We start from the raw sequence: 17,769 nt of genomic DNA, 5'->3' as shown, positions 1-17,769 counted from the left end.
CCACTGACGTAAAACTGTCAAATGGCTAACTCTCTCTTAACTAAGAGAGAAATGCAGATGAAAGCAGAAGGGACAACCGAATTATCAAATATAATCTGTCATCCTACCCTAAAATCTGTACTTTTAAAATCTTCCTTAATATACAGTTATGTAGAGGGTTACAGTTGTCCTTCAGTAATATCACACATATCAGCCCTGCATATAACTATATATTCACTCATCTGACATAACATCAGTAATTTATGCAACACATAGTATGCACCAATTTTGTCTTATCTGTACAGATCTATAGTCTGGATAAAGGCAGAATGGGTAAAAACTGTAGGGTTCAAGTTTTAGTACAGTACTTACCTGACAGGCTGAAAAAATTTTTTGTAAGGCTATTTAATAGCTGAACTAAAATACTTGTTTTAACAAATCAAAAGAAGAATGAGACTGCCATAAAAAGTTAATGAAAAGGCGAACCCCAATTTGAAGATCAGTCATATAAGGAAAAAAGTATAAAGTATCCTTTGCACTTGGTTAGAAATACAAGGCAAAAAAGTGGACAGGAGGACGTGTGCCTATAAGATATATCCTATGTTCCCACTGACTTCCATCATACGACTGGGATGATAACACTGCTTTAACACAAGACCTCAGTGGTTAGTAATGTGTGTGGCAGCCCCGTGGGAAGCTGCCTGTTACCCCAGCATGGAGCCCCGTCCGGCTGGTACTCGTCTCCTATGCGGTCATTCTGCGGTGACTGCTGGCTTCAGCCATCTTCTCTTCTGCCTACTCCAGATCATGCTAAGCTTCCCACCTCCCCACTGCTATCCCTCCTGGACTCTCTGAAGTGTTGGAATTCCATCCCCCTCCTCCTATTCTCTAAACCTTCTGCCATCAGGTACCACCTCAGACATGACTACCTCACCTGAAGATTTTAAAGTTGGCTTCTTTTTGAAAGGATGAAGCTCCTAGGAAGGAGTGACACCTGAGCTCCCAGAGTGGGATCACAGACTGCTCATGAAAAGAGTAGTGAGGACTGCTGCATGACAAGGACATCTTAAAGGCTGGACCAGCTGTGAGACTGACCAGTCAATTCCTAATAGACCAATTCTATGACTTCAAGGGAAGGAGCAACAGCAAAGCACTGATTTCCTTTTTGATTTTTATGGGAAAAAGCAATGTAAGCACTTAAAGAACAGCAATTTCATCTGTATATTCTGAATAGTTTATTGGCAGCACTACAAATATGCTTTTCTTGGTGAACCTTGAAGAGTTTGGCAGTATTTACTAAAATACTGGGATAAACTGTTAAATTCTTTTGCTAGGGAAAAGAAATAAAAATTGTGAACTTCTAAAATATTTTGAGTTTAAACAAAATCTCAAATTTCCCCAAACACTGAAACAGAGTAATGAAAATATAATTCCTAAAATTCATCAGATGCTTTATATCAGACTTGCAGCTAATGATTGACTAGGATCAATATAAATGACTTACACTAAGTCATCTGTTTAAAAAGAAATACTTTCCTAATAAGGGCACAAAAGGCAAAAATTAAAAAAAAAAAAAAAAAGAGGAAGGGAGGAAGGGGAAAGGAAAGACTATTTTTTCAAACCTAATTTTAAACCTCTTAAGAAAATTCCACAATAATCAGGATCTCTGTAAATACTGTCAATATATGTGAACTTGCTTGAAAAACTACAGTTACAGTTATATTTACATTTTTGGAAACTTTCCTTCAGGGCCATGTAACATGTTGTATCTTCCTCTTTGCTTCTGGGGGCTTCAGGTTATTCTGAAAAGACATGAACAGAAACCAGTTTATACTTGGAGAAATGTCAGAGGATAGCTTGAAATGAGCACTTTAAACCACCAAAGTTTACTACTAATAAACGAATGGTAGATCACTGCTGCCCTCTGGTGGGAGAAGATTTTAGGAGATTAGGGGAAAAAGCAAGTCTCCCCTGCTACCCATTTTTTCCAGCTGTGGTTCTCAAATGTTTGCATATTAGAATCACCCACAGCACTTATAAACATGCCCAGACCTGAGCCTTATCCCAGAACTAATTAAGTCAGAATCCACAACAAGGTGGCAGGGTTGAGGCTCTGACTTCTGTCTGGGTTTTCTGGAAGCTCCCCCAGGTAATCGTAAAGTGCATTCAGAACTGAAAACCACTGAGGACTCCAGACCTGCTTCTTCCCTGCCTACGCCATCGCCTTCCTCAACCTCACACTCCAAGATCTTACAATTAGTAAGAAAAAAATAAAGTCACACCTCTGAAAGAGTAAAATGTTTCTGAGTAGAAACATGTGTTTTAAGAGACCAAAAAAAAGATCCTCGAGGCTAACTCTTTTATTACAATATTTGAGGTCTAGGTTATTCTTCCTACTTTTTTTTTCCCTTCCACTCTTATTTGACACCCTCCTCCTCCTTCCCACAAAAGTGACTGAAGTAAGTAGAGAGGCAGCTTGGTGTCATTAGAAGTTCATGCACTGAGGTCAAACAGGTCTGTATTCAAATTGCAGCCTGGCCACTTACTAACTCTGAAACCCTGGACAAGTTTATTAAACTCTCTGAGCTTCTATTTCCTCATCTGTGAAATAAGAAAAAGGACTGTGCCATGTCACAGGGTAGCTGAAAAGATGAACTAATGGAAGAACTAAGCGCTGGCCAGATTTACAGTAGTCTTCTTTCTACTATTTTAGAATGTTTGAAGTACTCTGAGTTTTGATCCCTTTGACACACAATTCTAAGAGGATAATAAAGTCAAAGTATACCACAGAAATACTATAGACTGAATGCGTGTGTCCCCTCAAAATTCGTATGTTGAAACCTAATCCCCAACATGACGGTATTAGGGGGTAGGGTCTTTGGGAGGTGCTTAAATCACAAGGGAGGTGCTCTCATGAATGGGCCCTTAGAAAAGAGACCTCAGAGTTTCCTTGCCCCTTCTACCACGTGAGAACACAGTGGGAAGCAGCCAAGTATGAACCAGGAAGTGGGCCCTCACCAGACACCGAACATGCCAGCACCTTGATTCTGGACTTCTCAGCCTCCAGAACTGCGTGAAATGCATGTCTGTTATGTAGGTCATCTAGTCAGTATTATTTTTTGTTATAGCAGCCTAAACAGACTAAGACAAGGAATAAAACCTATAAAACTGCTGGATGTTTAAAAGTAAAATCATTTTCTGAGGAGCATAGGGAAGAATCAAGTTATGTATATGTGTGTGTATGTATATACATACAAATATATATATATACATGTATGTATGTATAAACACACACACATATATATACATAAACATATATATACCATCTCATAAATTAAACTCTAAATATATTGCCTATCTGTACCAAATTTGCCAGTATATGAAATCCAAGCATCCAAATGCTTAACTATAATACAGTCTAACAGTACATCTCCCAAACTTCCCCTATCCCTCCAAGGACAGGTAAATTTGAGGGGAAGGGGAGGCCCGTGATAAATCCTTAACACTCTAAGTGTGGTTTTAAGGTAAGTGTAAAACAGACAGACTGAAGGTCAAGCTCTCAAATGCTACTTAATAAATATGTGACTCGACAAATCGCTTAACATTCTGAGCGTTACTAACAAAAGAATATTTTTCTCTTTTAGTTCCAAAAATGGTTAAAGGATCGAAATGAGAAAGTCTAGGAAAAGTGCCTAAGACATTTTAAACAGAAATAAATTGAGTGGACTTGAAAAAACATTAACTTATCATCACGGATTTTATAATTGCAGAAGTCAACACGAGAAAGGACACGAAAGAGTCAGAAGAAAGGACACGAAAGAGTCAGAAAGGGCATGAAAGAGTCAGACCATTTAAGAGTTCAATACCTGCCTGTGGCCCGGCTCACCCACCCCGGCTCCACTACCCACTCAGAGACCCCATCCCTCTCTCTTCCTAGCACAGAAGCCGCCCCGCACTTACCACAGCCTCAGCTTCTTCTTTAGGGGCCACTCGCTTTAACTTCACGGGAGTAGCTCCAACAGGGGACAAAGGTGGGGACTTCACAGGACCCAAAGGACTTTTCCTATGCGTTAAGTCATGGTTCTGTTTAGTGTCATTATTATTGTGTTCCATTTTATTGTTCATAGGCAAATTGGAAGACAAAATTAGGGGTGAAACACTTGAAGAGGAATTTGACAATTTTCGAAAGGCATTACTGGTAAAGCTTGCCTGAGGGGGAGGCCTGAGTCGGTCATTATCTCCATTCTCTGTCTTTCTCACTTTGATGCTTGTACTTGTTGAACTTCCATCAAACACAATGAGAGGTCTTTTTCTTAACCCATCTACAGTGCTAGTCCTGAAATCAAAGAGATGCATTCTTGAAAAATACCATCTGCAATGAATGGCAAACCGTCTGCAGGAACTCAAAGCTAAAACAATGACCAGAAAACATTTATTGGTAAGACTGATCTATTTTAAGTAGGACTACTGGGAATGAAATATTCTATGTTCACCCTAAATAAAATGATGATTTTCTAATGCTTCAAAGTATAAGATACTTATTGACAAGAAACTTAGGTTAGCTTTAACGTACACACAAGATAGATTTTTAAAACATCTATCAACCAATTAACCCTAGAACTTAAAATAAGATTTCCTAGTAACTGGGCGCCTGGGTGGCTCAGTTGGTTAAGCGACTGCCTTCGGCTCAGATCATGATCCTGGAGTCCCGGGATCAAGTCCCGCATCGGGCTCCTTGCTCAGCGAGGAGTCTGCTTCTCCCTCTGACCCTCCCCCCCTTATGCTCTCTCTCTCTCTCTCTCTCATTCTCTCTCTCTCAAATAAATAAATAAAATCTTAAAAAAAAAAAAAAAAAGATTTCCTAGTAACTAAAAAAAATTTTAGGTTTTAAAAACCACCCCATCTAATTGATAGGATTATCTTGACTATGTATCAGTTATTATTTAAAAAGGATAATGGGGCACCTGGGTGGCTCAGTTGGTTAAGCGACTGCCTTCGGCTCAGGTCATGATCCTGGAGTCCCGGGATCGAGTCCCGCATCGGGCTCCCTGCTCGGCAGGGAGTCTGCTTCTCCCTCTGACCCTCCTCCCTCTCATGCTCTCTGTCTCTCATTCTCTCTGTCTCAAATAAATGAATAAAAATCTTTAAAAAAAATAATAAAAAAAAATAAAAAGGATAATGAACTATAAAACTATAGCAAGACTACCACAGTCAGTCTACAATGAGAACATTGTATTCTATTCTATTTACCAATGGTCTCTAAAGCCAAGGCACTCTCTAAATTCTAACTATGACATTTGTGAATGTTTATTTTAAAATTTGGAAAGTCTTCATTTTAGCTTCTGAAAACCTAATTTCCACTCTGAATCAGAAAGATAAATAATAAAAGCATTCATTTGTCCACTATTCATTATACCTCAAGTGAAACAACAGATTTATGGGGGAGGAAAAAAAAAACCTTTTAATTAAACATGTAACAAGAACTTGAGCAGTCAGTTATTAGGAAGAACACTTCAGCCTTGCTAGTCAAAGTGTGGTCGAGGGACCAGCAGCATAATCATCACCTTGGGAGCCTGATAAGAAATGCAGAATCTGGGGCTTCAACCTCTACTGATTCAGAATCTGCATTTTAACCAGATCCTGGGTGACTGGCCAAACTCACCAATTCTTAGGTCACCACTGAACATCATCTGGTAGAAGATATAAAATGAGTTCCCTATATACACACTGCCACTACGGAAGGGAAACAGAGGGCTCATCTGAGAGAGCAGGGCTCATCAGCTTGTGAGAATTCAACCTAAGATCCCAGAGGCACACTGAAGTTTGAGAAGCACTGCACTGTTGATCTGGGCCTAGCTCTACGTGACCTGGGGCACATCACAACCCTTCTCTAATTCAAAGGATTTTCTTTCTTTATTTGAGAGAGAGAGGATGAGAGACAGAGAGCGAGAGGGAAGAGGGTCAGAGGGAGAAGCAGACTCCCCGCCGAGCAGGGAGCCCGATGTGGGACTCGATCCCGGGACTCCAGAACCCTTCTCTAATTCAACAATACCTGACAATCTCTTAGATCCTTCCAGCTTTAATGTTTTGAGTCAAGAGTCAAATTTGTGATTTTTTTCAAAAAGTCACAAATCCGGGGCGCCTCGGTGTATCGGACGGTTAAGCCTCTGCCTTCAGCTTGGGTCATGATCCCAGGGTCCTGGGATCAAACCCCACATTGGGCTCCCTGCTCAGCAGGAAGTCTGCTTCTCCCTCTCCCTGCCGCTCCCCTGCTTGTGCTCTCTCTCTGTCAAATAAATATGTAAAATCTTAAAAAAAAGTGTCACAAATCCTTTCCAAAAGGATACTGAGGAGCTTAAAGGGACTGTCATATGAAGTAACAGATTTGAAGCTTTGCTTAGGACAATGTGCCTGAATGTGCAGATCAAGAAGAAAATATTAAGAAGCAACAAAAGTAAGAGGTGCCTGGGTGGCACAGCCAGTTAAGCGGCCAACTCTTGGTTCCAGCTCAGGTCATGATCTCAGGGTCCTGAAATGGAGCCCATCGGGCTCTGGGCTCCGTGTTCAGCTCAGGGTCTGCTTCAGGATTCTCTCTCTCCCTCTGCCCCTCCCCCCCCCACTCACGTGCTCTCTCTAAAATAAATCTTAAAAAAAAAAAATGAATCAACAAAAGTAAAATGAAGATGTCTTTGGCATAATCCATAGATTCACAAAAGCTAACACTAATACGTAGCCTGTACCAATATATAACCATCAAGCTAAAATGATGCCCAATCTGAATTGAATGTGTTCCTGATCAAAAGAAAGACACTTTCTTTTCCAAAAACCTATGAACATACATGTTATATTCTTCAACTGTTTTCATACTTGGGGAACACTCTCCCTATCAATAACGGGTTCTTCTTTGTAACTAGAGATTAACACCCCTCATCAACTCAGAACCAGCATTCTCCCTCACCCTCAGCCCTCATTCCACCTTCTCCCACAATCACTGGTGCGCTGCCAATGACACTACCTTACAAACAGAAGGCTCGAAAAATAAATTCAGTAATTAATCAATAGCACCCACTTGTGATAAAACAGACACAGGAAAAGCAGTAACTAGCTCACCCAGGGATCTTAGGACACTTTGTCCTCATTAAACCATCTATCACTGTTAAAGAAACATAACCTTCTTTTAAAAAGGAAATTCATTTGCTTGTGGTTTTATGAAAAATTTTCTGAAATTTAAAAATCTTAGTGTCCCTGAAGCTATATGACAGTTCCTTCATTTCTTTATTATTCAAAGACCTTTAAGTCTTGACTACACTTTTTTCTCACAATTCAGCAAATCTTGTTGGTTCTACCTCCAAAATACATCCAGACTCCAACCACTTCTTACCAAGTTCACTACTTCGGTCGAAGTCCCCACCATCTATTGCCTGGATCACAGTACAGCCTCCTGATTGATTTCCCTGTTCCCCTCACCCCACCTTAAATCACTTCTCAGTACAGCAGCCAGAATGATGCTGTTAAAATGCACATCAGATGATGTCATCACTCTGCTCAAAATCTTCCAATGGCTTCTTATCTCAGAGCAAAGCCGAAGTTCTTACAATGACTAACAAAGCTTTATGTGATCCAACCAACAATCTCCCCCACTCACCTCCAATAAACCTCTTTTCTCTACTTTCCCCTTGATTCTCTCCACTTTGGCCTTGATGGCCTCTTATTGTTCTTAGTTTATGATGGGCACATTCCTGACCCAGGCTCTTGTATTCTGTCTGGAATGCTAGCTTGCTTTCCACCATCTACAGGTTTCTCTACTGAACTGTTATTTCTCAGTGAGGTTGTTCCTGACCACTTTACTTAAAATGGCAATCTGTATCCGTTTTACTTTTCTCCTTAGCATTTATGTTTATCACTATGTAACATACCATATATTTTACCTAATTTTTTAAATTATGTTTCTCCCAATTAGAGTATGAGCAGGGAATTCTGTCAGTTTTATTCATGCTATAAGCACAGTGCCTGGTGCTCAATAAATAGTTATTGAGTAAATGAATTTTTCTTACCTAAGTTTACCTGGAGAAAAAAAAAGGAAAAGCAAAATTGTTAAGTCATATAAGATAAAAACCGCTAAAAATTACCTTTTAGTCTCATTTTTCATCTCATGTTGCTCTCTTTTCTTTTCCATCATTTTCCCCCACCTATTCTTTGGCAAATCTCTTTGAGGCAACGGTATTGCGTGCTGAACATAAAGATCAGTGAGATTGTCTTTGTTTATTCTTATGTCATTTTCAACAGCTATGTTCTTCTGTGGAAAAGGAAACAAAAGTAATTTCAAAATAACCAACTTCATGATAATTACTACCTACCTAACAGGGTAGAACATTCCTGCTTAAGTAACATATTTTATAATTATAAAGTTTAATAATTACATATTTTATAATTTATTTGCCACTATACAATTTAATAATTCTATGACTTATTTTATTTATTTATAATTTATAATATTTAAAACTTAATATAACAACTCATAATTTACACTTATAACTCTATAATTATACAATTATTATGTATTTGCTATAATTATAGAATATGTTATTTAAGTCTGAGTTTGTTATTTAAGTTGTATAGGGACTTAGAGGGACTTCAAGTACACTGCAGTCCTACATAGTCCTATAAGAAGTAGTATCACAGAGGTTAACCTCTGCAAATATTAGGTTCAGCCTCATCTTAAAAGACAATGTCATAGGTTCTCAGCATGACAAGGACTGCAGTCCACAACTGGTCAGCCAGTAATCAGGCATGGAGACCATTTCCAGTAGCATCATCATCATTTTCAGTAAACTGAAAATGGGAGACTGCCTGGAGAAACCAGACCAAAAAAAAAAAAAAAAAAGCCAACAACGATAACAATTACTACATGCTGTCAAAAAGTTACCCAGAGTGTGACTATCATGATCAAAGTAGTGGGCTGGAGGTCTCACCCTATATATTGTTCCCCATGTCTCCCTAATAGTGCTTCTTAAATTGAAGTCAACTACCAAGATTTCAAATGGCCCTACAGACGGACACTGCAGTCCCCTTACTGATGACCACACTGATAACAGTGCATCATTACAACCTGCCCCTCATGTTTTCACCAGTCCTTTCAAGTAGCTTCCAGTCACTGTCCAACCATCCCTGTCTAAATTACCTCATTCTCCCTCACTTTCCAATTTGCTCTCAACATCATGGAAAACACGTGGCATAAGGAAAAGGAGTAGTTACGGATAGAGAGTTTGGATTTAGGAAGGAAAATGAGGATGGAAATAAGATCATGGACTCTTCATCTGCAATTCAGAAAGGCTTGGAAACATTTGTGTTCAGTTTAACCAGCAAATCAAGCCCATCTACGTCCTCTGATAAACTTATCCCGATTATATTCTTCAAAATTTAAAAGTACAAATATGACTTTTCTCTCTTATACTTGACCACCGTTTGTTATCAGTTTTCACCCTCTATTCACTCAGAGATATGGAAAAACCCTGGAGGGTCCGCTGGATAACACTCCCAGAGAATTCATAGGCACCTTAGTTTGGGAAGCACTGCTCCAGGATGGTGCTTCTCAAGCTATGGTCCCTGGGCTAGCAGCAAGAACGTTGAAAATGCCAATTTTCAGGCCACACCCTGGACCTACAGAATCCGACACTCTGGGGATGGAACCCAGTAATCTGTGTTTTAACAAGCCCTGGGGGTGATTCTGATGTACTGCAGGTGAAAGGTAACAGACCTCAACAAATTCTACTTAGCAGGGCTTAAGGAAATTAGAGAAAGAGTACTGAGGGGTAAACACAAGGAAAGCAACAAAACATGCTATTTAAAATCACAAGGAGGGGTGCCTGGGTGGCCAGTCGTTAGGCGGCTGCCTTCGGCTGGGGTCATGATCCCAGGGTCCTGGGATCGAGCCCCACATTGGGCTCCCTGCTCGGCAGGAAGCCTGCTTCTCCCTCTCCCACTCCCCCTGCTTGTGTTCCTGCTCTCGCTATCTCTGTCTGTCAAATAAATTAAAAAATAAATAAGTAAATAAAAATTTAAAAAAATCACAAGGAAACTTCAAGTAATTCTCTACCACTTTAAACCAATTTCATCCTTCTTTTGTCTTACTTTTGTTGATTATCTGAGGCCACATTAGCTCGAAAAGAGGAAATGCTGCATTGAGAGCCGGGAGTCCGGAATTCTCCTCCTGCCTGCACCATTTAGCCATGGTGTCACCTTAAATAAGTCACTTTACTTCTGAGACGCAGTTTCATCTTTAAACGAGGTGAGAATATGAACAAAGGGCGATTTCTCCGATGCTTTCCAGCCCTGACAGTCCCTGATTACTACCCTTCCTTTCTACTACGATTTTTCCCCCGGCCCTTGCTCACATATAGGCCCCGGGGGTCGCCTAGGACTCCTCTGTCGGAGCCATCAAAGACCAAAAAGGGTAAGTCCTAATTCCCAGGAATTCCTGATATCCTAAGGACGTCTCTTTCCCGGATAGGGGCGTGGGGAGACCTAGTCGGTCCGCGTGGAGTGGAGAGTGACACAAACCGGGCGGGAGGGGCGACGGCGGCGGGTGTGTCCACTTGCCACTGAGGATTACTTGGGGCCAACTCGAGTCCGAACCCCTCTCCCAAAAAGGCCCACCCGCCCCGGCGCGCCCGACCTGCTCCAAGGTGAGGAGAAGGAACTCCTGGGACAGCAGCTCCGGGTGCAGCAGCAGCTCCGAATCCGTGCAGCTGCGACCGCCCACATCCCCCGCCATCGTCGTCGCCAGGAGACCCCGGCCGGCTACCCACAAGGCTCCACGAAGGAAGCGTCCCGGAAGTGACGTGAGGGCGGAGCCTTGAGTGTGACGGCACTCCTGCTGCGCCGCGCGTCCCGCTCCGGCTCTGGTGGCGTGCGGGGATGCTGGAATAGATCTTGCTGAGGGGAGACTCCCGTGGCCGAAAGAAGTGGAAGGGACGTCTGCAGAGAAAACGATTGGCGTTTGACGTCTTGCAAGAAGAGACAAGAAAAACGAAGTTCCCGAAGCGGGCCACGATTGGTCGCGCTTCCTGTGACGTCCGGTGGCAGAGGCCAAAGGGAATTCTTGGGCAGTCTCGCGGGAAAGAGGCGGGGCAGCCAGATGTCCGTTACCCTATATATGGCACTGATAGCTTCTGAAATTGTCTTGGTTTTCTTTTTTCAGCCTGCTTCTTTGTCTTCTAATCCTCCTTCAAGACGATGATGCTCTTAGGCCAGAGACTTTAATTCCTTGTAACCCCATGGCCTCACACATAGTAGGCGCTCACGTATTCCCTGAAATAATACTCCGAATTTACCTGCTCACGTATGAAAACAGTAACAAAACCGCCCGTGAAACAGCCAGACATTGGTTGGACATTAACGATGTGCCACGTACTGGATTTAATATGGATAATCTTGCTCCTCAGAACAGCACCCTGAGATATATGTGACGAGAATGCTAATTTTCCAGGTGAGGAACCTGAGGCATAGGGTACTTTGCTGAAGATCAGAGAAGGAGGAAGTAAAAGACTGGCACTCGAGTGCATTTTCTCTGCACTCGTAACGACTGTGAAGTAACAGTTTTAAACAAATTCTTGTAGGTTTCAATGATGATCTAATCCCTGGTAATTCACCAAGAAATCTCTTCTACTTCTCTTTCATCTTTTGTGGAAGAGATACACATCCCAAAATATTAGGCACATTAAAAACTTGCAGGCATGTTCTAAGTGCTTACTGTTTGCAAACTCTATGATGTATCATCTTACTGGAAATTACTGCAGTAAAACATGTGAACAACTCTGAGGATGCTAAAAGATAAATCTTGAAGAAGCATTGGAGAATAAGTGAGATGCTAAATCAAAAAGATAAGGTAAAGCTGAGAGGTGTTTTGCAATTCTTCTTAATCATTTATGTATATGATACTTTATCTAGAAATTGAATTTCAGAACTGGGCAGAAACTTCAGTTAGTCCAGTTCTTTCATTTTAGTGTTGAGGAAGTTGACCTGAAAGACATTTAAATGACTTGCCCAAAATAGAACAGTTTTAGACCTGAGGTGAGGCAGGTATCTGGATGTTCTAATTTGGAGTTAAGTGCATTAACTTCATGGTATTAGGATCATGGTATTTTATATCCAAAATCTGATTACATTTTCATAAGAATAGTGAAATTAGTGTGACTGGTATTATCCTCATTTCCTTCTCCAGAAGGCACGCTGTTTTATTGGCAAAAGCAGTTGTTTCAGAAGGAGTCTGGGCTTGAATACTACACCTTAGTTCAAATTTTTTTCTGCTGCAAAAGGAGTCCATGGGTGAGTAACTTAAGTCTCTCAGCCTCAATCTTATCAGAAAAAAAATAGCTATGCTAACATCTGTGAAGAATTATCAAAGGAGTACAGATTATATAACACACTTGGCACAGAGCAGGTGCTTATTAACTGGTAGGTGGTTTTTAGAAAGTATTCAACCATAATAATGAGGCAGTTTAGAAAACTGGAGAAAGGGCAGGCTTTGGAGTGGCCTGGACTTGGATTCTAACCCTGGCTCCAGCACTCACCTAGGACAAATATTTCATGTCTCCCCACTGCAGTGTCCTCACCTGTGAAAAAGACATTATAAGGCCACCCCACAATGTTGTGAGGTTGGAGCTAGAGTATGTAAAATGCCTCCTCTGTTTGGAGATTTGTTGTAGCCTATTGACTGTCATCAAAGGAAGCAAGTGGTAGGATGGTGGTGTAGGTGGGGAAAAAATTGAGTTTAAGAGTCTGAAAATATGATTATACATCCTTGCTGGGCTCTTTTACCCTGTGGTTTTCTAGACTAATCACTTAACCTAAAGCCTCAAGCAAAAATGTTTTGTGGCAGGTAGAACTGTTCTTTCTCTTCTTTCTTAATTTCCCAGAAATACTACTCTGCTTTAAAACTGAATCCATTAAGATAATTCCAGTTGCCTCTGAACCAAAAATCTCTAGAGGGAGTGTCCCCTCTGGCAGGAAAAAACATCAAGATTCAGAGAGGAGGAAGTAGAATGAGAGTCTAACACTCCCCAAAGGAAAGAGACTATTTGGTAAAGCCTGCCCCCACTCCATCCTGGGCAGAGCCTGGGTAAGTGGAGCCTCAGAGAATTTGTGGTCAGGTGACTGTGTTTTAATCAGAGTTCTGATGTAGGAAGTTGGAGTGGGGGAGAATTTACATTCCTAACAAGTTCTGAGGTAATGTTTCAAATATGTCTAGGGAGAAGGGCCACCTCACAGAGATTTCTGCCACATGACAGGGCAAGGAAGCCACAGACATTCCCCGACCCTCAAGCTAGGCAGTCGCCTGGATTGGAAGGACCAGGCCCGTCAGCACCGAAACAATGAGACTGAAAACCAAACACTAGAGTGGACAAAGAACATCTCAGAATCCCTGTGGGGAGCAGTGATGCTAGGACCTGACATCTCCTGCTTCCTATCTTGGCACTTTAGAAATTCCCCAATCTGATTAACACAGCCCAGGGAAAGAGAGAGGGCCTCTGTTGATAAGATTATTGTCACTGCAGCTGAGTGGGGGCTTGAAAAAGAAATAAAGCTAGTTACAGAAAAAAATTCTATTTGTTACACATTTGAGTTTGTATACTGAAGTTCATTCCTGCTACCCTGTTATCTGTGAGTATTCTATCGTAACCAACAGTTTTTTATGTTCAGTATTATAAGAATTTTCCCTTTACTCGAAGATCATGAGGTCTCATTCTTTAACATTTTTATTTGGTGCCTATAGTTGACAAAAACAAACCGAGGGACACCAATAAACACTACCATGCCTGGCATCATCGCCTCACTGGTTTATGAGTTCCTGTAGGAAAGGGTCCATGCAGTTCCTTGAAATCTCTCACCTGGTCAGTAGCACACACAATGCTTGTACTTAGTAGGTACTCAATAAACATTGAATGAATGAGTCATGAACAAAATATGTACTGAAAACTTTGGGTGTTGATTCTTCCTGTTGGTATGGTAATAGTCAAGATACTTATGTTACAAATATTTTAGCATTAGTTGTCAAAAATATATTTGAGCATAAATAAAATTAAGGAGCTTCAAAGTGAATATAACAGTTTAAAGAGTACTTCACATTTTGACCTGTGTTTTTAGGTGTTTAGAACCACAGTTTTGTTTTTTTTTTTTTTTAAAGATTTATCTATTTGAGAGAGAGAGACAGAGAGAGAGCATGAGAGGGGGGAGGGTCGGGAGGGTCAGAGGGAGAAGCAGACTCCCCACTGAGCAGGGAGCCCGATGCAGGACTCGATCCAGGGACTCCAGGATCATGACCTGAGCCGAAGGCAGTCGCTCAACCAACTGAGCCACCCAGGCGCCCTAGAACCACAGTTCTGCTTTGAGTTTCAAATAACTACTTTTGGTACCACAATAATAATTAATGGTTATATTTTTAATTGTCATTTCTTATTCCTTTTACAATCAGATCATAATAAGGATGCATTCGCTGACTTCAGCTACTCATCCCATAGGTCACCCCTTCATGAGCTCCTTGAAATGGTGTTTTGTCTTCGAGTTCTTGGTACCCAGCACAGTGCCTGGCACACTGTATAAGACCAATAGCATGTGCTGAATGAATATGAGCAGACCTTTCCTGACTCCCAGGCACTTCCTAAGTGAGCTCTCCTGTGACCAAACTTCTAGAGCACGTTATTTTTTGCATTAGGATCTGATTAGGTGGGTCCTTCTTCCACATATTCCACTAAATCAGGGGTTCTCAAAATTGAGTATTAGAGCCACCTGGAGAGCTTATGAAAAACTGTTTGCTGGGCCCTACCCTGCAGTTTCTGATTTAGGAAGTTTGGAGTAGGGACATGGGAATTTGCATTTGCAGGTTCTGAGGTGATGTTGATACTGTTGATTATCAACCGTACTTTATAAACCACCACACAAAATTAAGTTGCTTGGGGGTGGGGGGCTGTGTATTCCTCATTTCAGGATCCCCAGCAGCCTCTGCCATAGTACCTGGGACATGGGAATAGCTCAAGAAATAGTTGACTTGAATAATAGTTCAAAAAGTTTATTTTACTGAATCTAGATTACAGGTATATGGATATACGTACATATATCCTTAAATGAGCTAATACACGTAAAAGCTCTTAAAACATGGCATGTAGTGAGCTAAGTTTGCTTAAAAAATAATAAATGTTAACCTTTCTTTGCTTAACTTCATCTTCTAAAATGATACCCAAACATTCAAAAGGTGTACTCTTAACAAGACTGCTTATAAATGAGAGTAGCAGAATGTTAGCATTAAAAGCCTCTTTTAAAGATAACCTGGTTTATTAATATTGAGCATCAGGAATTTTCAAAATTGGTTACATGCTTCCTACATGCAGATAGACACAGCAAGAACATGGTAGACACACACTTTGCCCTCAGGAGCTTATAGCCAGTGAGGAAGTGAGGAACCCAGAGGAAGTATGAGGAGGTCCAAGTAGAGGATATTAAGTTTGGGGAATGGCTAGCAACTATGGAAGTATTCACTTGTATCTATTCAACTCCTAATCATCATTAATCTGTTAGAACTCATCTTTTGCACATTCTATAAAATACTCTTAACATGTTCAGTATGGGCCCAAGGGATATTTACTAAATATTAATAAATGAAGTTGAAAATTCCTTTGAAAAACATATGACTTTGATTATTTCTTCTTCAGTGTAACCAATCAAAACAGCATGAGGAATTTAGAATTAGCCTGATGCAGATATTTGCACGTTTATGGAATAGTTATTTATATCCAGGTGTCTGTCATATGTGAAACAGACTTCTCAGAAAGTTCCAGGAAGAACAAATGTTTCTAGGTGGAATCATGTGCACATGTGGAACTTGCCATTTTAAGAATCCTATGGGAAATCCTTTCACAAAGGAAATAATTATTTCCGAATTATCTTTTTTCCCCTTTTTTGTTAATACACATTTTGACTTCTAGATTGTTTAAAGCAGAACACAAATGCTCCATCAACTACTCAATAGAACGTAACTTCATTAAAAAATTCACTGTGGTGTTGAATTCTGGATTCTTTTTCCTGCTCTATTCTTACCACCATGGAATTTGGGACAAGTCTTTGGGACTTTGCCTCAGTCAACTCACCTATAAAATGGAGACATTACTAGTGCCTACTTCATAAGGATATGGCAAGGCTTAAATGAGATAATTGCTATAAGACCAGCGTCCGGCATTCAGGAAATGGTCACCTCTGTAACCAGTTTTGCGCAGCTCTCCATGTGATGTATAGGGCACTAAAATGGAAAAGCACAAATTCTAGGCCCAGCTGGGTCAGTGATTAGCTGATGACCACTCCCATATTCTCCCAAGGCCTGGGCAAAATGAGGAGACTGGGCTGGATTTGCTCTGATATTTTTCCGCTCCCTGGCTCCACTGGCCGCTGGCCTCCTTAGATTTGAGTCCATTCACTACTGCTTGTCCTTGAAGGGCAACTGCTGGTCATAGCTCTACACTTCTGGGAAACCCATTCCCCATCTCGAGGCTAAGCTGGTTTCACTGGGCAGAACTGAAGAACTGTTTCCGGGTGGGGCACGTGTGTGGCCATGAACTCACAAGGGAGGTGGGGTAAAGGACAGGCCACAGAAGATTGCTTCTTGATGGTTCTTTATTTCCTTCATTTAACTTTATTGGGGTGGGGGTGGGGGTCATTTGTTCTTCTCCCTTTGAAACAGAAGACCACAGACTAGAATCCAGTATTTGCCTCCAGATTCAGGATAACGTCTTTGTTTTACAATCCCTTGGTCGGGAGGGGGCAGAAGAAAGCTGAGGCCACAGGTCACGGTGGGTTCTAAAGTCTGGGAAAATCATTTAGAACATTTGCTGTTTATATGCTAATAATTGAACGCTGACAACCCTGGAGGAAGCGTCCTAATGGTTTTATCTTAAAACTGGATTTTGAGTATATATTGAAGAGAGAGGTTCATGGATTCATATAGTACCCCAGGATTCTTCACTGTGGCTGGTGACGCAAAGGAATAGCTACTGATGGACTTTTACTAAAAAGAGTGGGTAAAATAGACCCAGGACTCCCTTTTAAAATAAATACGTCATGCAAATATACAACTCTCTCTAGGGATTCCTTTCTGCCCTGGGGGCTCTGGATTAGCCTTGGGCCTGGGGTGGTGGGCAGCGCCCGCCCAACGGGATATTTCAGCCCCACAGCGACCACCGCCAGCTAGTCAACTCCCGGAGCCCAACTTTGTCAGATGGCAGCATGGTCAAGCCTTTCCAGGACTCATTGATTGGTTGGGTCATTCATTCACTCAGCAGGTATTCCCGAGAGCCTACACTCTGCCCAGCGCCGCGTCGGTGTTAGAAATTGAGCGGTGAGCAAATCAGGCAAGGCCCGTGTTTTCCTGAGGCTCTGCGTGCCGGTGGGGGAGGAGAGAATACATTAACTACAACAGTCCCCGCCAGCATTTCTGGGGCACCCACCCGGTGCCAGCGGTGTTCGAAGTGCTTTGCATGAATTAACTCATCTGACCCTGCGCACCGCCCCGAGGCTGGCGCTGTAGTGATCCCGGCAGGCGGGGGGAAACTGAGGCCGAGGGGCGGCCCCCGAGGGCGCCGCCCGCAGATCAGCGTCGCCCCGCGCCCACGGGCGGCGGGGTGGCGGGGCGGCGGGGGCCGCAGGCCCGGCTGGACGGCGCGGGGACTGCCGCGCTCCCGCCCTCTGCCGGCGCCGGGTGCCGCCCCACGTGACGGGAAGCGGCGGCGGCGGCGGCGGCGGGGC

General features: G+C 42.0%; 1 protein-coding gene across 3 annotated transcripts; it reads right to left on the bottom strand.

Moving 5' to 3' along the window:
• Window positions 1–1,159: 1,159 nt before the first annotated feature.
• On the bottom strand, window positions 1,160–10,833 carry CUNH2orf49 (chromosome unknown C2orf49 homolog). 3 transcript variants are annotated; one of them, XM_035001872.1, is made up of 5 exons: window positions 10,655–10,833; window positions 8,109–8,275; window positions 4,189–4,315; window positions 3,940–4,062; window positions 1,160–1,781 (listed from the first exon to the last, which is right to left on the bottom strand). In XM_035001872.1, the coding sequence occupies exons 1-5, from the start codon at window positions 10,751–10,753 to the stop codon at window positions 1,725–1,727; spliced, it is 573 nt and encodes a 190-aa protein (XP_034857763.1). In that variant the 5' UTR covers window positions 10,754–10,833; the 3' UTR covers window positions 1,160–1,724. The 3 variants fall into 3 exon arrangements, with proteins under 3 accessions (XP_034857763.1, XP_034857762.1, XP_034857764.1); XM_035001871.1 differs by having other exon boundaries at window positions 3,940–4,315; XM_035001873.1 differs by lacking the exon at window positions 1,160–1,781 and having other exon boundaries at window positions 3,940–4,042.
• Between the last annotated feature and the right edge of the window lie 6,936 nt (window positions 10,834–17,769).

This window comes from Mirounga leonina, unplaced genomic scaffold, assembly GCF_011800145.1.
Source record: "Mirounga leonina isolate KUSES-001 unplaced genomic scaffold, KU_Mleo_1.0 Mir_125, whole genome shotgun sequence".
NCBI lineage: Eukaryota > Metazoa > Chordata > Mammalia > Carnivora > Phocidae > Mirounga > Mirounga leonina.
This window is presented reverse-complemented; position numbering and strand designations above follow the sequence as displayed.

Coding starts and splice junctions, on each gene's coding strand:
- CUNH2orf49 (XM_035001871.1), bottom strand. CDS start 10,753: ATGGCGGGGGATGTGGGCGGTCGCAGCTGCACGGATTCGGAGCTGCTG. Junction 4,316..8,108: donor ATGAAAAATGAGACTAAAAG/GTAATTTTTAGC, acceptor CTTTGATTTCAG/GACTAGCACTGTAGATGGGT. Junction 1,782..3,939: donor AAGAAGAAGCTGAGGCTGTG/GTAAGTGCGGGG, acceptor ATGTCTTTTCAG/AATAACCTGAAGCCCCCAGA.